This window comes from Brassica rapa, chromosome A03 (genome assembly GCF_000309985.2).
Source record: "Brassica rapa cultivar Chiifu-401-42 chromosome A03, CAAS_Brap_v3.01, whole genome shotgun sequence".
Classification (NCBI taxonomy): domain Eukaryota; kingdom Viridiplantae; phylum Streptophyta; class Magnoliopsida; order Brassicales; family Brassicaceae; genus Brassica; species Brassica rapa.
In genome coordinates this window covers 1-23,294 of record NC_024797.2, presented here as the reverse complement: position 1 = coordinate 23,294, position 23,294 = coordinate 1, and the positions used below count along the sequence as shown (strand labels likewise).

Here is a 23,294-nt window from a genome sequence, read left to right as displayed (position 1 = left end):
TTATGGCTGAACCTGTTGTTCAGATTATGGAAGTTATGCCATTAGGTGTATTAGACACTGGGGCACCATCTTAGTATCAGGTTAATTACATAAAAGAGTGAAACTTGTTTGATTTTTTTTTGGGAAATGAAATCTACCTCATACTGAGCTGTTTCAAACAAGTGTTTTTGGATTAGATTCTCATGGCCTCTAAAGTTGGTATCTCATCGTGTGGTCCCAGCCACTAACAGAGGAAGATAATATGGTCTATGGCTAGAGAGAGATGGGCACATTGTAGACTTACACATGTTAGTAGAGTGTAAGAATAGAGAGGGATTCATGATTTGTACATCAATGCTTCGCGTTGCCATCAAAGCAGTGGGCAGTAATATAGTTGATCATGAATCTTTCGTGTTTGTGTTGAGGCTCCCAAAATGTTTTACGGTAACAGGTCCGATCCAGCAATCAGGCCTATAATTGAAGCGCAGTTAATGTGGGCTTTTAGTTACAACTTGATATTTGGGCTATTATCCACTATTCAAATATAAGTCGAAGGTAGTGAACAAAGAAAAGAGCGGGGTGAACAATTTGGATCGGCAATGTGCGTAATATTTTGAGTCAAAGAGACTTTTAGTACCATAAATACGAGAATAGTAGTAGTTTCAGTAAATTTGTCTAAGACTAAAGTCAAAATGATTAATCATGGCAGCGAATTTCGAGTTAAGAGGAGCTCGTAGAGAGGTTGTTATTTCAATCGCTTGCATTTTTCTCACCACCTAATTTTTTGACTCTTTCAACTGCTTAATTCCCTCTTAATCTTTTTTGTATAAATACCTGTTCAACCCTCATGCAGTGGAGATGTTGACAGAGAATAATTGTTGTTGTTACTTACTTTGTCAACGAATTAGAGACTAACCCATGCTTCTCTTTCGTTTTTTCTCCTAAAAAGTATATTATTACATTTACGTAGATGTGTTTTAATAACTCCAACCTTTTTTTTGGTGTAATAATAACTTAACCTTTGGCTATAAACTATTGGCCCCTTCCGTCTAAAGAAAAATAGTCAAAATTTCAGTAAAAAATACTTATCATAGACAAACAAACAAAAATATGAACGAGTGACTTGGTAATGAGTGGATATACATGAGAATAAAAATCTATAAAAAGGCAAATGATCAAATCTAGAGCCGGAACTCTAGAAAAGCCACGTGAGCAACTATATGGTGGGCGTTTACACGTAGAATATAATATACTTTTGTATATATGAGTAAACAATTTGATTATTCAATATCCTTTGTGCTTAATTTCACATTTTGTTTCTCATTAGAAAACTATAATCTCAGCCGACGGTATTGCAAACTATATAACGTGTGAGTCCACGTGTGATGACAGGTGGGAGCGAAGTCATGTAAAATATTTGCTTAGTTTTCAACACGGTAACAAGTGGACCACTTCGCCGACTATATTATTACCCTTTTCTTGTGTGCAATTTATTTATCTTTTTACTTCAAAATCCTTTTATACACAAAACCATCTTCAGGTCCACACATAATCTTTAGATAGCTTATTGATTCACTGTTAATATATCTTAATTTGTCCCATTAATACTTCCATTTCTATCATTTTGTATCATATGCACTCACGCGGCTTTAAGATGTACTAGCATGTTTTGGGGGAATCTGACAGCTGTATAATTCATACCAAGTTATATAGAAATGCACACTGGATCCAGAAAATAACAAAGATGCATATTACATATACAGCCACTGGGGGAGCTAGCCTAACTTTTTAGGAGAGTCAAACTCAGAATTTACAAGGGTTAATAAGCTTTTTTGCAATATTTTCACAGTTTTTTTCTTAAATACAAGTCAAAACAATTTTACAATTATAAAATCCACATGGGTCAACTGACCCAGGTGCCAAAGGGCTGGTCTTGTTTTCTACATCGGCGAGAAACTAAATAAGCATGTTAGAGCACCTCCATCAGTGTCTCTAAGCTGAGGTTTTAAGGAAAAGTTAACAAAAAAAATAAATCAAAAAGGATAATAAAGGAACCAGTGTCCCAAAATGTTTTACGGTTAATTATTCTTATATATTCAGTAACTATAATCAGGTATTATATTTTAATGAACTTTTATTGTCAGCGACCTACTTTCTTATATTGAAAGGAACTTTAGATGTCTATTGTCTACTAACTTAATTTGTATAAGAACAATAAAAAACCTCGTGTAACTGTTGGTTTATATTTGATCTCTCGCTCTAGCTAGTAATGACACTTATTTGTGTGTGGATGACATATTTTCCAGCAAGCACTGGTCTAATTCTAGAAGCATGTATACACTGATACATCCAGTACGTCATTGCATATTTTCTGTCAACCAATAATTTACTACTTCGTGAATATTTTGATATAAAATCAAAATTATATAGAAGGAACATTACCAAAACTATGGACAAGGGAAAATCTAGTCGGTCAATTGACCATAAAGGTCATAATGATTATTTATTTTGAGGTTTTAGAAAAATAATAAAAAATAATTTAAAATCAGGTGCTACTCGTAAGCGTGACGAAATAGTAACGCAGTATTATATAAAGATTATATTTATTTATGGTAATAAATAAACATGAGACCGTTGAATTGCCGCCTCAATAGACGAAAAACTGAAAGAAGAAAAAATGAAGCAAAAAAATAAACATCTAGAATCCCAAAATTAAGAAGGATATATGGTTTTCTTTAGTTAGCTGCTTTAATTAAACCTAGCATCAATTATATCTTAATCTAAAATATTAGTGTTCGTAGTTTATTCCACAAAATATTTTTATTTCTATAGTATATCAATTATTTAAATTAGAGAGAAAAAAACAAAAAACTATACTTCAATTGTCTCTCGACGATTTCACACCTTCTTTTCACACCACCTGATAGATTATATTAAAATCTCGCTTTCTCTTCTTCCTCTCTATCTTCTTCTCCTATTTTCCAAAGAAACTCCTCTTCATTTATAAAGAACCCACAAAAAGTATCTCATTCTCTTTACGTCACAAAGACTTTGATCCCAAATAATGGACCGACGTAACCCTTTCCATCATCACGAACATCAACTTTATCACTTGATCCAACAGCAACAGCTCCCTCTACCGCCGCAGAGCACGATGGCTGCGATGGATTCTGGTGGCGGAGGAGGTGAGAGAATCCCTCAGTGGAGCATAGAGGAGACAAAGGAGCTTTTGGGTATAAGAGAAGAGCTCGATCAGACTTTCATGGAGACCAAACGTAATAAGCTACTTTGGGAAGTCGTCGCCGCTAAAATGGCCGACAAGGGTTTTGCCCGAAGCGCAGAACAGTGTAAGAGCAAGTGGAAGAACCTCGTCACTAGATACAAGGTTACCTGGCTTCAACTATCTATCTTTTTATATTTTTCTCTATATTCTCTTTTTATATATACACTCATTAATGTTTTTCTATGATCATGGTTACAAGAATATGCATCATAAGTACAAGCCATGTTCCATCATTCTAAAATTATGACTATGTGTATATATGTATTGTTTGATTATTTCATCTGTGGTAAGATTGACTAGTATGCATATTGAAAACCTAATCTATATATGGTGTATGTATAGATATATGAACGATATTACATAAACATCAATTTATGAGTTTAACCTAATGTCCTAGGTTGTTTAGAATATTAATTACCATGCCATTTATAGTAACAAGTAACGCGTTTTTCGCTGAATTTCATGATGCAGCATTATGTTCACAGTTTGATCCGTTATACAATAATATCTCTCTTTTTCTTGTCATACTAGTATTTCACATGGTAACTGTACGTAAGTTATATCTCGTGTTCACAAAATTCCACAAAAAAAAAAATCAATTACCGTTATCTATAACGGATGCATGACCTTATTAAGAGGCGTCCTTTACTAATCACATGATAGTTGAATACGTCTGCATATATATAGTTATACATCATACGTTAAGTACAAGTCAATAATAAAAGTAATAGATGAACATCTTTTATACGAGATTACTAATTCGAGTTAAGCTACTTGGTCACTTAGATAGGAACGGGTATATAGCATACAATAACAGTCACATATTTACATGCATAGAAACATATTTTGTGTGTATGTACTAGTATATAACATATTGAATATGTATGGGACAGGCGTGTGAAACGACTGAACCAGAAGCTAGTAGGCAGCAGTTCCCATTCTACAGCGAGATCCAATCGATTTTCACAGCAAGAATGCAAAGAAATTTGTGGTCAGAGCCCACAGAAGGAAGCACTTCTTCGAAGAGAAAACACCATCAGTTTTCATCTGACGAAGAGGAAGAAGATCAAGTTGAGGAGCCAAATCAAGACATCAACGAGGAACTCTTGTCTTTCATCGAGACAGACAAGAAAGAGGCAGAAGTGATTACTACTAGTACTTCTACTGATCCAAGAAAACGTGTGAAAAAAGGAAAAGGTATATTTACAGGTAGTACCAAAGCTGAAACCGCGGGTAGTACATTGAAAGAAATATTGGAGGACTTTATGAGGCAAACGGTGAAGATGGAGAAAGAATGGATAGCTTCATGGGAGATGAAGGAGAGAGAGAGGGAGAAGAGAGAGCACGAGAGGCGGAGGAGAATGGCTGATCTAGAGGAGGAGAGAGCTGCTGCGGAGAGGAGGTGGATGGAGAGAGAGGATGAGAGACGGTTGAGAGAAGAAGCTAGGGCTCGGAAGAGAGATACACTCATTGATGCTTTGCTTAATAAGCTTAATAGAGATCACAATGATGATCATTATCAAGGCTTTTAAATATTGTTTTCTAGCTATTTGATTTAAGCATGGGATCACTTAGCTAGTTCTTTAGTAACTTCAATCTCATTTTATTAATGTTTGTTTTATTTAGTATATGAATAGTTGAGTTGAAAACCACAAATCCTAGTTTGCTCTCGTAGAATGCTTTAATTTCCTGGGGTTTTTGTTTTGGGGTTTTAGGTTCATAATCTATGAGTTTTTAAATCAGTTACCCTCAAAAATGTGTTTTTAAATCAGTTGTTGTACAAAAGTGAGCTTTTGAAAATAGTACTTCTGATGCATTTAGTGGTAACTAACCTCAAAATAAGAGGAAATGTGAAAATCTTGGACCTATAATAGAACGAGTAAAACGAGCATATCCAAAAGCAAATTGGTTTACTATTTTTAGCTACTTTGATCTGCTAATAATAGTGTTCCATGGTTATTAATTAATCAGTCGTTAAACAAAAAGTAAGTAAAAGTCCGCCTTGTTACAAAATTCTAAACTCACATTTGTCACACATTATTACTTCACCGCGTTATCTGTGTATTAACTCACATATATATAACGTTTTTTTTTCTCTAGTAGTTTTTTATTATTGTATTATTTCTTTCTTCTCTTGCAACAGCCAGCTACCAAACAGATCGCAACACAGTTAAAAACTTGAAACCGTGTCACATGGCGTTCACACTACTGTAATTTCGTAATACATTTATAATAAAGATATCATATTCATATAGACAAGGCTCATCCGCCGCGTCAATACAACTTGATAGAAACGTGGAGTAGACCCTCAAAGGTCACCAGTGCACTTTTGCATTTTTAATTAACTTTTAGTAAATAAAAATAAGTTGGTCGACTAAATCATATATTCATAATTCGAAGTTTAAATGAATTAGAATGGGAAGTTGTTAATGAATTTTACATGTGATTATGTGAAACTCGAAAAAAATCACAGAAATACAAAAAAAAAGTCAAAGAAGTAACGGTACGTAGAAGGAGAGACCACAATTTGCACGTTAAATATTCCAAAGCTACGGGGCTCTACAAATTTTAGAAGAGAACTGATTCGGCCGTTTATGGAGATGAGTTATCCTAATAAAGTGAGAGCATGAAAGTCTTGAATGTCAAATTCGCGCATAGGATTTGACTGTTCCATAAAAGTATTTAATCCCGGCAGAATGAGAATACTCTTCGATATATTCGACCGCCTCTAAAGAAAACTAGCGCGTAACGTTGTTTGACTATCACAAACGCATACATTGTTTTGTCATCATAAACATCAAACTCGACTTGTATAGCCTTAGCTCACACATAACCTTTGAACGGTAAAAGACAATTTCTATTTTTCAAGCAATGGGGATGTAGCTCAGATGGTAGAGCGCTCGCTTAGCATGCGAGAGGTACCCCGATACCCCGCATCTCCAATTTTTAGCCTTCATTTCTAATTTATGTCTTCATTCTATAAATGAAACAATCAAACAAAGACTACTGATGAAAAGTATGTTGCAACATTTCCCACTATATGCATTATTAATTGCGAAAGTAGAAGCCTAATGATTTTTGTGTTGCCTTTAATAATTGATTTAATTATCATCAAACTGAAAATAACTAAAAGGAGCTATTGTTGGTTTTGTAAGCAACACCAACTATTGCTGGTGTAAGTTTATTTGATTTTCATGAGCCATTGACAAAATGAATATATATATATATATATCTATTTCTCCGTTTACTCTGATGTTGATGGCCAAGATAACAATTCATCAACTATTTGTTCCTTAACTTTAAACGTCTTTGAAGAATGAATTATCGATTAGTGATTTAATTAACCCTTCTTATCAAATTAATATTCGCTTATATAATAACTCCATGTGTGTCAAGTAAGTCACTCTATGTTTGTTCTATATAATGTTTAAGCTTGACACCAAAGTTCTAGGTATAAAAGAATTTACGCAACACCAATTTTGATGTAATTTACATTTTCAACTGCTTAAAGCAATGAGTGATTAAAAAAAAAATATGACTGTTGGCAAAAAAAAAATTAATGATTTTATGAAATTTATCACGATGGTTTTATTAAAAAAAGTAGCGAAAATTTATTCAAATCGCCATTTCTTCTGTTTGTATGGTTAAAAGGAAGACATATAAAGGATTTAGCCAAACAAAAGTTGATCTAATGAATGACAATGTGCATTTCACGTTTACATATCTTAATCAATAGTTAAAACACAATCATGTAAAACCTTAACCTCCCTAACCACATCTTTGTTAGAATGGGAAAAGATGGAAGCAACACATCGAAACATGCCTTTCGCTTCACTCCTACTCAATCCTTAATATCCCAAATAAAAACCAAACACTCCCTAAACACCTTTCTCTCTAATTTCAACAGAAAATTTACCAGATTCGCCACTATGAGCTTCTTGATTCCTAACAGAGGAGCAGTGGGCGGAACCAGGATTCCTCTATCAATCATCGTTCTTGTTCTATGTGGTTTTATGTTCTTCGTTCTCTTATACACTGAAAGAATCAGCTTGATGTCTTCTTCCTCTTCAAATTTCCTCAGGTCAAAGTCTTGTCCGAGGAAAAACATCAGCTCGAAACCTAGTAAGAAAGGATACCCGAATCTCAAAACTCTGTTTGCCTTATTTTGATTTTTTTCCTCTCTTGTGACGCAAGTAATCTCATGTAATTTTTCTTGTTGGTCAGAGGAGAAAGTTCGAGAGGAGAGATCAGAAAAGATGGATGTTCTGGACGACAGGTTCGAATTCGATCCAGAAGAGTGTAATGTTGCAGCAGGGAAATGGGTTTACAATAGCTCAGCTGAGCCACTCTACACGGATGAATCATGTCCATACATCGACCGTCAATTCTCTTGCATGAAAAATGGAAGACCAGAAACTGATTATCTTCGGTGGGAATGGCAGCCTGATGACTGTACTATCCCACGGTGACTATATCTTATCTATACTCAGAAGCCTACTATGTCTATTCACGGTTTGGAGTCAGAATCTCTAATTTTTTTCTGTCTTGAAACAGATTTAATCCGAAGTTAGCAATGAACAAACTCAGAGGAAAAAGATTGCTTTTTGTCGGAGATTCTTTGCAACGAAGTCAATGGGAGTCGTTCGTGTGTTTGGTGGAATCAATAATACCCGAAGGAGAAAAATCAATGAAGCGTAGCAAAAAATACTTTGTCTTTAAAGCAAAGGTATGTTTAAAGATTGTAACTTGCTCACAACCTTTGTTAGGTGAGGTTTCACTGTACCTTGTGTTGCAAGCGAAGCTTACGTTTTTTTGTTGTTTTATAGGAATACAATGCGAGTATAGAGTTTTACTGGGCACCGTTTATTGTGGAATCGAACACGGATTTGCCTGTGATTTTGGATATGAAGAAGAGGGTAGTAAAAGTGGATTCAGTGGAAGATCGATCAAAGTATTGGGAAGGAGCTGATATTCTAGTTTTCAACACATATGTTTGGTGGATGAGTGGACTCAGAATGAAAGCTTTGTGGGGTTCATTTGGAAATGGAGAGAGCGGTGCGGAGGCATTAGACACACCAGTGGCTTACAGGTTAGGGCTCAAGACATGGGCTAATTGGGTTGACTCTACCGTTGACTCTAACAAGACCAAAGTCTTCTTCACTACCATGTCCCCTACTCATACTAGGTAAGAAAAACATCTAGTTTTTGGATTTATTTATTTGTTACGGTTACTATAAATTATAAACGTAAATGCGTAATGCAAACGCATGGTTCCATATATATACACATGCAAAGAACGATCTTAGCACACATAAAACAATCAAAACGAGCCTGTATAGTTATTATCTAGAGTGTTGTGTAAAACGTGCAGAAGTGCGGATTGGGGGAAGCCAAACGGGACGAAGTGTTTCAACGAGACAGAGCCAGTAAAAGATAAGAGGTTTTGGGGAACTGGGTCGAACAAGCAGATGATGAAAGTGGTGTCAAGCGTCGTGAAGCACATGGCCACGCACGTGACTGTCATTAACATCACGCAGCTCTCGGAGTACCGCATCGACGCCCACACATCGGTCTACACGGAGACTGGGGGAAAGATGCTAACGGCTGAGCAGAGAGCTGATCCAATGCGTAACGCTGATTGCATACATTGGTGCCTCCCTGGATTGCCCGATACGTGGAATCGGATCCTATTGGCTCATTTGTAAACAAATAAAAAGCTAGGAAACATGCATGTACGTACTAAGGATGGATGTAACGGGAAAACCCAACTCCTCTCTCTCGCTCTTGTGTTGTCATCAGTATTTTTTTTGAATATATGTGATTGTAACGTTGTAAACATAAACAAGAGGTGGAGAAAACTGAAAAGAAAAGGAACAAAAATTTGTTATTGCAAGAAATTTGTTCATTCCTGTCCTAAATGAATTGCATCATTGAAAACAAAACAGTTTCATGTAGCGCTGGGTAAAATATCTGGAAATGAAAAACCTTCCGACCCGAAACCGACTCAAAAATTAGGGTTTTGAACCCGATCGGATCCGGGTAAATAACCGAATGGATCTTAAATTGATGTATCCGAAGAACCGGTATCCAACCCGATCCGAACCGAAAACCGAATGAGTATCCGAAGATATCCGAAATGTAAATATATATTTATTAGTTATTTTCAATACTTTTGTGTAGTTTTGGATAAAAGATGATAGTTTGGAAATAAATATTCAAACAAGTATTTTTGGTTATTTTTTGACACATTTGGGTAGTTTGGATACAAAATACCCAAATGGAATCGAGCCCGTTTTAGATATATTGGTTATTCGGTTATTTTCAGGTTTCTTTACATCAGAACCGAACTTATTTAGATCTGGGAAGATTCGACTCAAACCCGACCCGAAATTTTGTAATGTCCGAACCCGAAAAACTCTGAGACCCGAAACGGCCTAGTTTCATGCAAGTCAACTAACAAAAAGAGGGCCAAGATAGATGTAGTCGGCCCATATACAAAGCGATGGGCCAGGAAAGAAGGGGGATTACAGACCGTTAGATTGTATAAGAGAGACATGTGACCGTCCGATGGTTTACCCTAAAGGGACAAGTCATCGCCGTCGTCACGAGTTTATTATATACATGGACAAATCTGAAACCTGTGAATTTAGAGACGTCGCCACGAATTTCGTTTGATCTCGAAACTTCCCCAATCTTCCGTCGTTTGCATCATCAGGTCAGGTATTAAATTTGCTGAGTTTCTGTCTCCTTGGATTGAATTTTTGGTCCATAAAAATTGTGGTGATTTGGGGGTTTTGTTGTGATAGGAAAGTGAGAGATAATAATGGCGGGAGGAGGAAACTTTATTGGGAGAGTGATCTCATACGTTGCCAACGAGCTCATTGTTAATGGTTTGTCTAACAGGTAGCTTTCCTTCTCCATCTTCTTTTGGGTATTCTACATTCATCATTTCAATTTTTTTTTTTTTAAATTGGATCCTTATAATACAAAAGCTTGCTTCATTCTCTGGCTGATTGGATTATTATAATAAGTTCCTCATCGGCTCGTTCATATTGAAGCTAGATAGCCTCAACTTACACGCTGGTCTGCTGCGTCGTCATATATCCCATACGCTGCAGCGTAGGAAGATTGAAAGATTCTATTTTTTTCTTCTTTGTTTTACATTTGATTGCGTGATACTGATACTGATGCATCTTTTAGGTTTCTGCTGGTGATGATTTTGTAGGCTTGTTCTGATCTTAGATATGGCATTACTCTTGTTGAATCTTAAGACAGCTTCCCCGTTTTATGATTTTGTTTGTTTGATTTGATCATTTGGAATTCTCAGTGGATCGATCTTTAATTGTTTCACCAAAATTGATTGTATATTTTCGCTCTCTGTTTTGGTAGCCATGCTTTCCAGAGATTTGCTGTGAGGACCTCTAAAAGAATCGAGAACATCTCTAAAATGGGTTTGTACTACTTAAACTTTACCTCCTCAAGAATTTTATATGTTTACTCCCTCCCTCGTGTTGACAACTTTTTGGAATTTGCTTTTTTTTTTTTACAGCTGCAGAGAGCAAGGAGAAAGTGGCTCAGCATATGGAGGAACTTTCCAAGAACTCTGATGTGAGTTTCTTTTCCCTTAAAAACTCTTTGTGTTTTTGAAGGAGACTGTTTATAACTAAATGACTGTTGTTACTTTTCAGACTTTCAAGAAGCCGTGATAATTCAGTCTTTCGAAGCTGAGGGGTATTACATGGATCACCCTTGAGGGTCTATTATGTCTATATATATAAAAAAAGAATGCTTGAATGTAATAAGCTTGTGGGTTAAACACAATCTTTTGAGCTTTTTCTCTTCTTTTTCAAAAAAACACATTCGGCCGGAGTGGAGTTACTTTGCTTTGTGAAAATATGTGAAGTCTTTGCTTGTTATTCTCTATTCATTCCAAGTGTCTCCGTTGCTTAGATTCTTCATGTTTTGTGCGTTTTAAACGTGTAATTATGGTCTCGATTTGAAGGGAATTCCCAACTTTACGCGTAATTGTCATGACGGGATAATTAGAAGTCAGGACTTGGAACGAGATATGCTTGTCGTCTTAATGAAACAAATGCTTGTAAGATATATGATTTGTTATCTTACAAGTCAATGAAAGTTAGCAGACCATAAGACGTAAATGAAAATGAAAAGTAAGGTGATTAAGGAAGAGTGAACAAACTTTGGGAAGAGATTCAGTAGTGGGGTCTTTGAACATGGTGGATGAAAGAGAGATGTTACACAAAATGAGCCGTGCGTTGAAGTTTAGTTGGCTTCCTTTTTTTACTTATCTTCTTTTAATAATTTTTGTTACGTACTGTATTAAACAAAATATTTTTTAAAAAATTCCCTATTAAATAGAAGAAATATTGGGAGAATATTTATGAGAAGACAGGCAGAGAGAGAGAGAGAGAGTGTCATTTTCTCTCATGCTTATTAAAATAAATTAAAAAAGATACAACAAGATTCGTTTTGATGGGTTTCCAAGAAAAGATTTTGCTAATTGTGAATTTAATTACGGAAGATAACAAATAAAATAAAGGAGGAGCCTGTAACAGCAGAGGCCAGGAGAGGAGGTGGGTAGGCGAATGAAGTAAAAGAAGAGATAAGCATATAACTCACTCAAACGTAACCACTCTCTCTCTATCTCAGCCGAGGATCTAGTGGAGATGTCGTCGTCGGCGAAGACGGATTCGAAGAGCCAGGCGTCGATTCCGCCCTACATGAAGGCAATCTCGGGCTCGCTGGGCGGAGTGGTCGAGGCGTGCTGTCTCCAGCCGATCGACGTCATCAAGACGCGTCTCCAGCTAGATCGCGGCGGCGCCTACAAGGGAATCGCGCACTGCGGCTCCACGGTGGTTCGCACGGAAGGCGTCCGCGCTCTCTGGAAAGGTTTGACGCCGTTCGCCACTCACCTGACGCTCAAGTACACGCTTCGGATGGGATCCAACGCCATGTTCCAGACCGTGTTCAAGGACTCGGAGACGGGCAAGGTGAGCAACCACGGCCGTTTGCTATCCGGATTCGGCGCCGGTGTTCTCGAAGCGCTCGCCATTGTTACACCCTTTGAGGTTACTTCCCCCCTTTTCTTGCTTACTTTACGGGTCAAATCACATGGCTTCTCCAGCTTATTTTAGATAGTGATTGGAATTAAATAAAATAGTTTTATAATAATAGTTAGTTGGGAAAAGATATTATTCATGCGCCAGATTCACCTTGCTCATCAATAAGCCAGCAGCAATGAGATTTGTTGAAATACTCTTCAATGTGACCATGCCATGTACTCTAGAGTTTTCATTTTCACTCTAAATCTCCAGGTGGTGAAGATTAGACTTCAGCAACAGAAAGGATTGAGTCCCGAGCTTTTCAAGTACAAAGGTCCCATCCACTGTGCTCGTACCATCGTCAGAGAAGAATCCATTTTGGGTCTATGGTCTGGTGCTGCACCCACCGTTATGCGTAACGGCACCAACCAAGCTGTCATGTTCACTGCCAAAAACTCCTTTGATGTCCTCTTGTGGAACAAGCACGAAGGCGACGGTCAAGCCTTGCAGCCCTGGCAATCCATGATCTCTGGGTTCTTAGCTGGTACCGCTGGTCCCTTCTGCACCGGACCCTTTGATGTGGTCAAGACCAGGTTGATGGCTCAGACCAGAGACGGTGAAGGTGGGCTGAAATACAAAGGGATGGTTCACGCCATTAGGACCATTTATGCTGAGGAAGGACTAGTGGCTCTATGGAGAGGATTGTTGCCGAGGCTGATGAGGATTCCTCCTGGACAAGCCATCATGTGGGCTGTTGCTGATCAGGTCACTGGTCTCTATGAAAAGAGATATCTCCTTAACGCACCTTTATAGAGAGTGTGAGAGAGACATTTGGTTCTTTACAAGTTATGAGTTTTTTGTTGGTTTATTTTTGTGAGGAATGGGAAAATCCAAATTCAATTCTCCCCTAGACATTTTGATAATAACGAAACACACTCTTAGGGATGTGTATTCAATTCAGACTAGTTTCATTTTAAAGGAAGATTTATATGATTTTATATGAATTGGAAAGTTTGATATGATTTTTGTTAACTATATTTGTTCTTCGAATTTTGAATTTTTTTTTAAAAAAAATGAATGCAACATGTTTTGCAGTGATTTACTCCTTTTTTTTTCTTTTCAGAAAAAGAAATATTTTTTTTTGAACAATAAAAAATATATATTTTATTGCCATTTTATAATTAATTATTAAAGCCACTTTATATTTTTCAGTTTTACTAATTTTACCAAACTCTTCCATTTTAATTTTAGTAGTAGTCTGAGACAATTACTATTATAAATTAAATACTATTATATGATACAATTATTAATATAACATATATAAATAAACAAAGAATATTATAATTTGTAATAAAACACCGATTATATATATATATATATATATATATATATATATATATATATATATATATATATATATATATATATTTTAAGTGATTTAACTAAGCGTTCCAAAATAAAAAAAATGAGCTCATTTTATTTTAAAATTTTCTAAAATCGAACATCAAATTGTTAGAAATTAATATTTTTCATGTTCTTTGTTATTAAAATCTACTTGGATGAAATAACAATACAAATTTTGGTTCAGTGGGTATTTTTATTGTTATTCTCTTTCGATAATACCCACATGTTTTTTTTTTTTTTTGAAAAAATGATACAACAAAGTTACATGTAAGTTTGTAACACATGTTTAGCAGTTCACGGGAAAAAGATAAGATCTGATCATATAACTATGTGTTTAAAAAAAAAAGAAATCATATAACAATAGATTGTTGGAACCACGGCGACAAAGATGAGAAAAATAGTATTATTTAAAAGATCTAATCGAGTGAGGTAAGGTTTCTGTGAAAAACGATTATAATGATTCAATGCTAGTTTTACAGTCTCGTCTTCTGACTGGATTTCTTAGGTAACATTACTGGTGTGTGTGCATTCTGCAGACCTATATTGTCACTCATTCTCAACGTCCAGCTGCTCGAAGGTCCATTCGAATGCGGTCAGCGTACATTGGGAGACGGATGATCTCTCTTATCTCTTGAAGCAACACTTCCTCTGTGATGTTGTCGTTTATGCTTTTAATCACCTATATTTTTACACACAATAACACGAGGAAATAAATCAACATTTTTTCTCTCTTTCTAAAAATCAGATAGATCTGTCTGCTTTAAAACACTGACCTTACGAGCGGTGTTGATATCGTTTGGTGTAGTTTTGTCGACTCTGATACGCATGCTAACCCATACTTTCTTCTCCTTATCCCATGAACACTCTACAATCTTCCCATTGTAGCTTGACGGATCCGAACCATCTCTGAACTCAACCGTATATCCGTCCATAAGCTTTTTCTTCCCTCTTTCAAACAAGAAGAGCATCCTGCGACCTTCATCCTCCTCGCCCATCTCGAACAGAAAGTCTACCGAGTTCATTTCCGCATACTTCCACTTCAGCAGACCTTTATGCGTTCGGGGAACGTAAGGATCGTCCCAGCCCTGTTTTTATTAGTCCCCAATAACATATGTCAGCTCACGAAATGCAATCACTATGTGTGTATGTCTGCGTTCAGGAAAAACAGAAACATCTGAATATGGTTACCTGAAATATAAGGCCATCTGCTTCATGCGAAAGTGACGGAATGGTACCCTTCAAAAGCTTCTCAACTGTCGAGAGCAAATAAAAACCCTTCATCCGTACCTAAGTAACAACAACAAAAATTAACAACAAAGAAAATGAAAACATATGGCGTGTGGCAGGAAAGGTGACTCACACCAAAAGGCTCCAGGTCATATCTGTAGCAATGATTCCTTTGCTTATCAACATCACGGCCTTTGATCACCTCGTGCACTACCATGTTCCATCTTTCACAGAATGTCCGCTGGTTCATTTTTAAGAATTAACTGTAAGTTATCTAAAATACCTTACAGTAAGTAATAACACGGATATCAAAACCCAACGATGGAATAATGAAAGTGCCAACCTCTACGACTGATTCACCGTTGATTGCTACCAAGTCATATACGAGGTACCTCCTCCTCGCCTGCCCTTTTTCATTCATCGGATTATCTATAACCATTTCTCCATCAAGCAAAGTGAAATGATGTACTTGATCAGGTATTCCCTACACCCCAAAACAAAAACAAAAACACGGTAAGGGAATTCACAAGTTTTAGATATTCACACAATAAGGCCTCTAGGCAATGACAAAAAAATTACTCACTCCACTTGAGTGCCTACAGGGGAAACGCATCTGTACCCTTCGAAACTTAAAGCTCCTATCTATCAGATAGCAACCATCTATGGTTAAGAGCATCATATAACGTGTTCCATCTGCTTTCCATGTCGCATAATAGTAGCGCTGTCTCAAAAGTTGTAAACTCTCCCTGTGCACAAGTAGTAGTATTTGCAAAAAGAAAAGCTGTTAGATTCAACGACATTGAGAGACAAGGACTAATGAACCCCTAAAATGAAGAGCATTAGACTTGCTAAATCTTCATTGTATTCACTACCACAAGGCAGAGTCATACCTGTCTAAGGATACAGGGTGTGACCCTGGGAATTGTGCACATCCTCTTCCCTGTATCACAGCAAAAATTTAATCCAGAAAAACAAAATTAGGCGAAATGAAATATTCCATACGAACATATAGCCTAAAAATAACAGATAAAACATTTGAATTCTACCCCAATACTCATCATAAGCATCTTATAACAGAATTTTCGGTAAGCTTCTTCTTGATAATAGGGTATTTCATCACCCAATATGTCATCATTTGACATCGTCACAATCTCCTGACTGATTTCCTGAAACCACAAAAGGCAAACTCAGCAACAAACAAATGAGATCAGCAGTTCAGCACATCTGAAGCTTATAACTGCATGCGGGATATTGATTCTAATCGAAATTTCTGTGAATAGGTGTTAAACTTAAGAGCTTAATAAATAATAAGCACCACACGTACTTGGACAGGGCCAGGCTGAGCATCATCATCATCATCACCATCACCGTCATCTTGATGAACTGCATCACCATTAAGATCAAGCTCGGTAGACCTCTTCCATTCAGGAGTTGGTGGGCAAGTAGCAGTCTCAGGCTTTATTTCGTGATAAAAAGTGTATAAAGCATCAATATAATCCGGTTTATAAATCCCAGGTGGGCGGGCATCAGAAAACATTTTCAACGCCTGCCACGAATGCCACACAGAGAGGTAAGATTCTCCATTCTAGAATAAATGAATCAATACAACGCGTGAGGTGAAGAAACTGAACCTGTGTAACGTTCATGGTGGGCATAGAGCGCATAAGATAATGAACTATCATGAACCCTGTCCGATTATGCCCATGAGTACAGTGGACGAGGATATACTTCTTTGGGTGTTTTTGATTAACGATGAACTGAATAGCCTGAGGATAGTACAATGTCCTTGAATAAGCTACTAACACAGTAGATAAAGGTTGATTGAATAGACGAAACAAGTACCTCGTTGACGAAGGAGTTTACAGAGACGTTATCCGGAACCGCATCACGACCCCTGCAAGCAATCTATAAAAGAAAGATAAAAGCAATCCGGTAAAGGAGGTGGTGCAGACGATACAAACATGATTAAAAACATGAATTGCATTCACCTTAACATGCTTGATGCCATCCTTCTTTAAGTCAAGTGTGGAATAGTAACGAGTTGTATTAGTTAGATCAATCACTAGACCAAGCTGACATAGAAAAAAGAAAGAAGAGTATGTTTAGGTCACAGAGGTCAGAGGAGAGTTGCACATAGCATAGAAAGAAGTGAAGAGATTACTTTTCGTCCACTGATTCTCTGGTTGCGGACGACTTGTTTAAAAGAGTATCTTTTGCCAGGAGGAACATGTTCGTTGTAAGATTCGCTAAGGGGAACCTTAGAAGGAATGATGCATCCTATCTCCAGACCAAAACCAGGACAATCCAGCCAACCTATTTGTCAGCAAAAAGAAGATCATACTACAGAATATAGAAGAACGTAAAAGGGAACACGATGTATGGAGAAAGTTGACCAATACCTTGAGGGATCTTGCTTTTATCATAGACTCTAGTATCACTATTGTTGTTGTGGTGAAACTGGTGGTGATCATGGTGAGAGTTTCGGGAAGGCCTGTCAAGTCTCATCCTTTTGGTTCTTTCTTCACGCTCCTAAATTTAAACCAAATACCAAAACTATATAAATATCATCCAAAAGCAGCAGCAGTAGCATCATAAAGAAAAGAAAGAAGTGGAGAGAATCAAATGGTACCCGTCTAGCGATCTCAACAGCAGACTCTGCTCGGGGTTCAAGGCGTCTCTTAAGAAAAGGATCCTCCTCTTCCTCGGGCTCCGGTGAAGCATTTAGGTCCATCGCAGCAGCAGCAGACAATCAAATTGGCAGAAAGCAATCCAAAATCGCCAAATTGGATTCTCTACAAAGCGTAAATTGAATCAGGATATATACACAAAGTCATCAAAGGTTAAGGAGATGCGACGATCCTTTCCGTTTCTAATGATTTCAATTGAAAATGAGGAAGGCAAACAGAATCAAGCGGAGAATCAATCCAAATAATATCAATCAGATGAGAATCGAAGACGGCGGGAATATGGAAAACTGAAATCAAAACCCTACCGGAGATAAAGAGAGTCGTCGTCGTCGTCGATGAAAGAAGGAAGAGAGCAGCAATCAACAACACTCGCATTAATATATACTTAAGGGTAAAACCGGTATGTAAAAGTTGGTAATAAAAAGCACGGGTATATCGGACGGCTGATATACGTTGCTGGTGGAAACTCGATGATGTATCTTACGCCACGTGTAAATAGGTTCCAGGTTATTTCGTAATTTCGGTTACACACCTTCTTCTTGCCTATAAATATCTGAAGCTATGCTCCCGTTGAATAAATTTCAGAAAAAACCACCGAAAATAAAAATCACAGAGAAAGTAGCCAAGAAGAGAGAAAATATTGAAATATTTTCTTGGATCTGCAGATTTTGCTCACGCATTCTCCAGAATCTGGCGAATTCGTTCTTCGTATTGACGAATTTTCGATGAATCGTTTAGGTCAGAAATCGGTGGTCTACCACGGAGAGTTGCGTCTGGGGGAGCTTGATGTGAAGCAGGTCTCTTCCGCCTCCGGCAACAACGAATTTCGCTTCCCTAACGACGAGATTCGAATCCACCACGTTTCTCCTGCCGGCGAGAGGTGTCCTCCGCTCGCCATTCTCCAGACTATCGCTTCTTTCTCCGTTCGATGCAAGCTCGAGTCCTCCGCTCCGGTCAAACCTCCCGAGTTGATGCGTCTTCACGCCGTCTGTTTCCATGAATTGAAGGTTAGCATTTTAAATTGATTATTATAGATAGTTTCAATTTTAACATGAACTTTGATTTGGTGGTGATTATAGACTGCGGTGGTATTGCTGGGAGAAACGGAGATTCATTTAGTGGCGATGCCGAGCAAGGAGAAGAAGTTCCCTTGTTTCTGGTGTTTCTCACTCCCTTTAGGTCTCTACGATTCCTGTTTAAGGATGCTCAACACTCGCTGTCTCTCTATTGTCTTTGATCTTGACGAGACTCTCATTGTTGCCCATACCATGAAGTCCTTTGAGGATCGCATCGAAGCTCTCAAGGTTTGGATCTCCCGGGAGGTTGATCCTGTCAGGATTCATGGAATGTCCGCTGAGCTTAAAAGGTTTATGGATGATAGGATGCTCCTCAAGCAGTATATTGATAATGACTATGCTTTTGATAACGGTGTTTTGCTCAAGGCTCAGCGTGAGGAGGTCCGCCCTACTTCTGACGGCCTCGAGAAAGTTTATAGACCTGTCATTAGATTGCCTGAAAAGAATACCGTTCTTACTCGGATCAATCCTGAGGTTAGAACAACATCTTTCTGTGTTGGCCTTACCTTTGTCTGGCAGTTGATAGGAAGAAGGTCGTTTAACCATACATGAGTAATCTAGTTTTGATTTTGCTGGAACTTAATCAAGTTTTTGTCTCCTGTCTGGGGGTTATTTCTGATGCAGATCCGTGACACTAGTGTGCTTGTAAAACTTAGACCAGCGTGGGAGGAGTTAAGGAGCTATTTGACAGCAAACACTAGGAAACGCTTTGAAGTTTATGTTTGTACCATGGCTGAAAGGGACTATGCTTTGGAAATGTGGAGATTACTCGATCCGGAAGCGCACCTGATAAGCCTCAAGGAGCTTCGAGATCGTATTGTATGCGTTAAACCAGGTCAAAACTCATCTCTGGCTTCTTTCATACCCGTGACTTTGGTTTTAGTACGCAGGTGGGCCATGCTGCCATTGGTGGTAGCTTTCTTAATTTTGTACATCTCTTTCATTACTGTTTTTGTGCTGAATTGTTAGTTTATACTTTGCCTCTTCTCTCGTGCCTGGTTCGATTTGCTTACCTCTCAGTTCTAACCTTATCATCTTAACCAAAAATATATTCACCTTTTTCTTACTCTTTGCATAGCAGATGCCAAGAAATCGTTGTTAAATGTCTTCAAAGGTGGCATATGCCACCCTAAAATGGCAATGGTTATTGATGATCGTGTTAAGGTTTGGGAGGACAAGGATCAACCACGGGTTCATGTTGTTCCTGCATATCTTCCATATTATGCTCCACAGGCAGAGGCATGTTGTTGCTCTTGAATTCTGATTATTAAGCTGAGAATTAAATACTCTTATCCTTTCATTTTTCATGTGGGTATCTAACCAATTTCTTGTGTCCATTTATCAGACAGCCCTTCCCGTTCCAATTCTTTGCGTAGCAAGAAATGTTGCATGCAATGTCAGAGGTTACTTTTTCAAGTAAGTTTTTTTTCTTTCGTGTTAAGTAATGAATTCATGCGGGTGTTCTTACGGTTCTGGACATATGTGCCAGGGAATTTGACGAGCGAGTTTAATGAGTAGTAATCTTTGGTTTACCATGAAGATGATGTGGAAACTTTACCCCCTTCACCGGATGTGAGAAACTATGTCATTATAGAGGTAAGTTTTAGTTAGAATTTTATCCTTATAGAATGTAATGCACAGAAAACTTGGCCCAATCTAGCTACATTTTTCTGCAGGATCCTGGCTTTGCCTCAAATGGAAACATAACTGGCTCCTCCAGTTATCGAAGGAATGTGTGGGGGTGAAGTGGAACGCAGGACTAAACCAAGCGGTCAGTAAAATAGATACAAAATTAGAGATTTTTTGTCAGTTATAATCTGATTTTGTGTTGACTTTTCGATTTCTCGGGATGAGAAGGTCTGCAGCTGATTCTTCTACTCCTGCAACGAGTAACGCTGAGCAGAAATCTGAAACCCCCAAGCCGCAGATAGCAGTTATACCAAATAACGCTAGCACAACAACTGCAGCAGCATTGTTACCTTCTCATAGTAAGAACTTTTAATTCGGATTTTTGAACTTGGAACAGTTAATATTTTTGCCTCTGACGTTTTCTATCTTTTGTGTTCAATCAAAATCTAGAACCTAGTTTGCTTGGAGCTCCTAAACGAGATGGCTTCACTTTTCTGATGATGGTGGAAGACCTCTTATGATGAGGCCTGGTGTTGATATAAGAAACCAGAACTTCAATCAGCCTCCTCTTCTGTCTCGAATTCCTATGCAACCACCTTCGTCTTCTATGCATCCTCAGGGTGGTTGGTTGGTAGATGACGAGAACCGAGCTCCTTTCCTGGTCGACCTGCAGGAGGTTATTCAAATCAGCTTCCTCATGGTATACAAGGTTCTGCTCCTGTCACCAACCCATCCCACTTGAGGAGCGAAGAGGTAGGTTTAGTATTCTATGTATTTATCTTTCGACATCAAAACTATACTGTCTACGGTCTGAGAGTTTTCTTTGCAGTTATGTGTGGATGATGACCTCAAAAGGCAAAAATGCTTCACGTCAACCAACAGGTATGGTCCAGTTTCAAAACTAATGTAATCAACCTGCAATTAATTTGGATTGTCGGAACACTGAGTTTTTTGTTTCCTCCATGAAGCTTGTTTTCAGTGTACCTCATCTTCAGCTACACTATAGACTGGCTTAGATAGGATGATCACTGGTTTCCCATCTGATATAATATAACTGCAAGGAATCTGTCACAAGTTGAGACTCACAACTACTTTAGGAACGAAGTGCATCAATGCCTTTAACATATCATTTGTTTCAAACTGTTTGCAGAAGGGGGAATCCCCCAGAGTCAACTGGTGTCAAATGGTGGAGAACATCATGCAGATAGTGGAAAGAGTAATGGTGGGCAGTCTCACTTATTTGTGAGTGCACTGCAGGAAATTGGAAGAAGATGCGGTTCAAAGGTACATATTTTCATAACCAGCCGAGCTATTGCTTATATTCTTTTCGTCGAATGGGAAGAACTGATATACGATTTTTACAGGTGGAGTTTAGGACTGTGATGAGTACCAACAGAGAGTTACAGTTTTCAGTTGAGGTAATCTGGACACCTTTCGATCTTTCGTAGTTTGTTAGTTAGTAAGTCCCTTTGTCTAATTCTAACTTATTACTCTCTAAAAAATAAAAATATTGTTACTTGATGTTAATGATGCATAGGTTTTGTTCACGGGGGAGAAGATTGGCATTGGGATGGCAAAAACTAAAAAGGAAGCACATCAACAAGCGGCTGAGAATGCTCTTCGGAGCTTGGCTGGTAAAAATTACCACTGGGTGGATTTTTCGTCCTTTTTGAACTGTGGATCTGTCATAACCATTTGATCAAGTCCCGAGATTGTTATTTTAAGTCAAATCTGGTGTTTGTGTTGCTTTTCTGCAGAAAAATATGTTGCTTATGTCTCACCTATTGCTGGAGAAACAGAGAAAGGTTCCAAAAATGAAAATGGGTTTTTGTGGGAAAACAATGAAGCTGTAGGGAACGAAGGGCTTGAAGAAGAAGAAGCCACCTGAAGAAAACATTTCTGAGTTGTCAGTTTTCTCTGCAATGGGGAAATTTAGGTGATGGTCTTAACAACAACTACGGAGAAATATGTGGGGGAAGAAGAAGTGTAAGTTAAATATTCCTTAACCAAATGGAAAGAGCTATATAGATCAGTGGTTTCTTTCCTTTTTATCACACTATTTTCTGTTAAAAAAAGTTCCAAATAAGGGTGTTATATCATGTTAGATATAATCATTTCCCCATAGTAGCATCTGGTCTTTGCACAAACTATTTGTATAGTTGATTATATAATGCGTCTTTTTTGCTGATGTTGAACTAATCTTGTTTTTAAGAGCAGTGTGTGGAGTTGCAAAAGGGAAGCGCTCCAATGATAACATAATTAGGCAAGATTGTGCATATAAAACTCTGGAGAAAATAAAAGTTCTCCTAAACGTACGGCGTCGGTAACTGCGAAGGCCTTCCTTGAGATCACCAAAAGTCTTTAACTAATAAACCACATTATTAAATTTACAAGCATTTTGAATTCCAAAAACTGAGACTCGTATCGTATCGTAAATCATGGCAATCCTCATTATGCAAGAAATTGGAATTTTTTGAAAAAACTAACAATCATATGATAATCATGATCACTAGTTTGTGACGCCAAAAGAATACATGGAGAATTGGAACGAGTTGCTGTTTCCATTATTATAGAATTGAAAGACCAAAGTCAGCAACCTGATGCATCCTGTGTACTTAGGGGCCGTTTGTTTCACTATTTGTCATTTCCATTCAAATGATTCATTTGTATGATCTATTCAAATGATCCATTCAGATTTTTGTGATTGTTTGTTTGTCCATCCACATAGCTCATCTAGATGAATCACCTAAATGGATCTTATGTTTGTTTCTTTATTTTCATTTCCATTCAAATGAGTTTAGCAAACAAACTTACCAAAATACTCTTATGTTGATTTAAATCATTATGGTTGATATTAATTTTAACTATATTATATTTAATTATTTAATTTAATATATTACATTAGAATTATTTCAAAAATTAACGAGTTTTCTTTTTTTTGCGGTTT

General features: G+C 37.6%; 5 protein-coding genes and 1 pseudogene across 6 annotated transcripts; 5 read left to right on the top strand and 1 right to left on the bottom strand.

Annotated features, from left to right (window-relative positions):
• The first annotated feature begins 175 nt into the window (after positions 1 to 175).
• On the top strand, positions 176 to 5,749 carry LOC103855423 (trihelix transcription factor GT-3a). The gene is made up of 2 exons (XM_009132409.3): positions 176 to 3,364; positions 4,156 to 5,749. Exons 1-2 carry the CDS (start codon positions 3,044 to 3,046, stop codon positions 4,792 to 4,794), a joined length of 960 nt encoding a protein of 319 aa, XP_009130657.1. The 5' UTR covers positions 176 to 3,043; the 3' UTR covers positions 4,795 to 5,749.
• A 247-nt stretch (positions 5,750 to 5,996) lies between these two features.
• Positions 5,997 to 9,180, top strand: LOC103855424 (protein trichome birefringence-like 3). The gene is made up of 5 exons (XM_009132410.2): positions 5,997 to 7,384; positions 7,487 to 7,727; positions 7,817 to 7,988; positions 8,089 to 8,447; positions 8,634 to 9,180. Exons 1-5 carry the CDS (start codon positions 7,051 to 7,053, stop codon positions 8,965 to 8,967), a joined length of 1,440 nt encoding a protein of 479 aa, XP_009130658.2. The 5' UTR covers positions 5,997 to 7,050; the 3' UTR covers positions 8,968 to 9,180.
• A 649-nt stretch (positions 9,181 to 9,829) lies between these two features.
• Positions 9,830 to 11,271, top strand: LOC103855425. 2 transcript variants are annotated; one of them, XM_009132411.3, is made up of 5 exons: positions 9,830 to 9,982; positions 10,069 to 10,165; positions 10,652 to 10,713; positions 10,812 to 10,870; positions 10,951 to 11,271. In XM_009132411.3, exons 2-5 carry the CDS (start codon positions 10,086 to 10,088, stop codon positions 10,966 to 10,968), a joined length of 219 nt encoding a protein of 72 aa, XP_009130659.1. In that variant the 5' UTR covers positions 9,830 to 9,982; positions 10,069 to 10,085; the 3' UTR covers positions 10,969 to 11,271. The 2 variants fall into 2 exon arrangements, with proteins under 2 accessions (XP_009130659.1, XP_009130660.1); XM_009132412.3 differs by having other exon boundaries at positions 9,834 to 9,977.
• Positions 11,272 to 11,668: 397 nt separating this feature from the next.
• Positions 11,669 to 13,341, top strand: LOC103855427 (mitochondrial succinate-fumarate transporter 1). Its single transcript, XM_009132413.3, has 2 exons — positions 11,669 to 12,351; positions 12,598 to 13,341. The coding sequence occupies exons 1-2, from the start codon at positions 11,950 to 11,952 to the stop codon at positions 13,135 to 13,137; spliced, it is 942 nt and encodes a 313-aa protein (XP_009130661.1). The 5' UTR covers positions 11,669 to 11,949; the 3' UTR covers positions 13,138 to 13,341.
• Positions 13,342 to 14,032: 691 nt separating this feature from the next.
• LOC103855428 (mRNA-capping enzyme) lies at positions 14,033 to 18,020 on the bottom strand. Its single transcript, XM_009132414.3, has 16 exons — positions 17,948 to 18,020; positions 17,585 to 17,747; positions 17,355 to 17,484; positions 17,117 to 17,268; positions 16,944 to 17,027; positions 16,798 to 16,860; positions 16,587 to 16,721; positions 16,280 to 16,501; positions 16,002 to 16,121; positions 15,846 to 15,895; positions 15,539 to 15,701; positions 15,299 to 15,439; positions 15,089 to 15,196; positions 14,917 to 15,015; positions 14,502 to 14,813; positions 14,033 to 14,407 (listed from the first exon to the last, which is right to left on the bottom strand). Exons 2-16 carry the CDS (start codon positions 17,684 to 17,686, stop codon positions 14,285 to 14,287), a joined length of 2,004 nt encoding a protein of 667 aa, XP_009130662.1. The 5' UTR covers positions 17,687 to 17,747; positions 17,948 to 18,020; the 3' UTR covers positions 14,033 to 14,284.
• A 98-nt stretch (positions 18,021 to 18,118) lies between these two features.
• On the top strand, positions 18,119 to 22,546 carry LOC117132715 (annotated as a pseudogene).
• The last annotated feature ends 748 nt before the right edge of the window (positions 22,547 to 23,294 follow it).

Excerpts from the sequence above, each read along its gene's own strand:
- LOC103855423 (XM_009132409.3), top strand. The coding sequence starts at position 3,044 with ATGGACCGACGTAACCCTTTCCATCATCACGAACATCAACTTTATCAC. Across the intron at positions 3,365-4,155 it reads ACCTCGTCACTAGATACAAG|GCGTGTGAAACGACTGAACC; the intron begins GTTACCTGGCTT and ends TGTATGGGACAG.
- LOC103855428 (XM_009132414.3), bottom strand. The coding sequence starts at position 17,686 with ATGGACCTAAATGCTTCACCGGAGCCCGAGGAAGAGGAGGATCCTTTT. Across the intron at positions 16,722-16,797 it reads TAAACTCCTTCGTCAACGAG|GCTATTCAGTTCATCGTTAA; the intron begins GTACTTGTTTCG and ends TACTATCCTCAG. Across the intron at positions 15,440-15,538 it reads CCTGTAGGCACTCAAGTGGA|GGAATACCTGATCAAGTACA; the intron begins GTGAGTAATTTT and ends TTTGGGGTGTAG.
- LOC103855425 (XM_009132411.3), top strand. The coding sequence starts at position 10,086 with ATGGCGGGAGGAGGAAACTTTATTGGGAGAGTGATCTCATACGTTGCC. Across the intron at positions 10,166-10,651 it reads GTTAATGGTTTGTCTAACAG|CCATGCTTTCCAGAGATTTG; the intron begins GTAGCTTTCCTT and ends CTGTTTTGGTAG. Across the intron at positions 10,714-10,811 it reads CGAGAACATCTCTAAAATGG|CTGCAGAGAGCAAGGAGAAA; the intron begins GTTTGTACTACT and ends TTTTTTTTACAG.
- LOC103855424 (XM_009132410.2), top strand. The coding sequence starts at position 7,051 with ATGGGAAAAGATGGAAGCAACACATCGAAACATGCCTTTCGCTTCACT. Across the intron at positions 7,385-7,486 it reads AAACATCAGCTCGAAACCTA|AGGAGAAAGTTCGAGAGGAG; the intron begins GTAAGAAAGGAT and ends CTTGTTGGTCAG. Across the intron at positions 8,448-8,633 it reads ATGTCCCCTACTCATACTAG|AAGTGCGGATTGGGGGAAGC; the intron begins GTAAGAAAAACA and ends TAAAACGTGCAG.
- LOC103855427 (XM_009132413.3), top strand. The coding sequence starts at position 11,950 with ATGTCGTCGTCGGCGAAGACGGATTCGAAGAGCCAGGCGTCGATTCCG. Across the intron at positions 12,352-12,597 it reads CCATTGTTACACCCTTTGAG|GTGGTGAAGATTAGACTTCA; the intron begins GTTACTTCCCCC and ends CTAAATCTCCAG.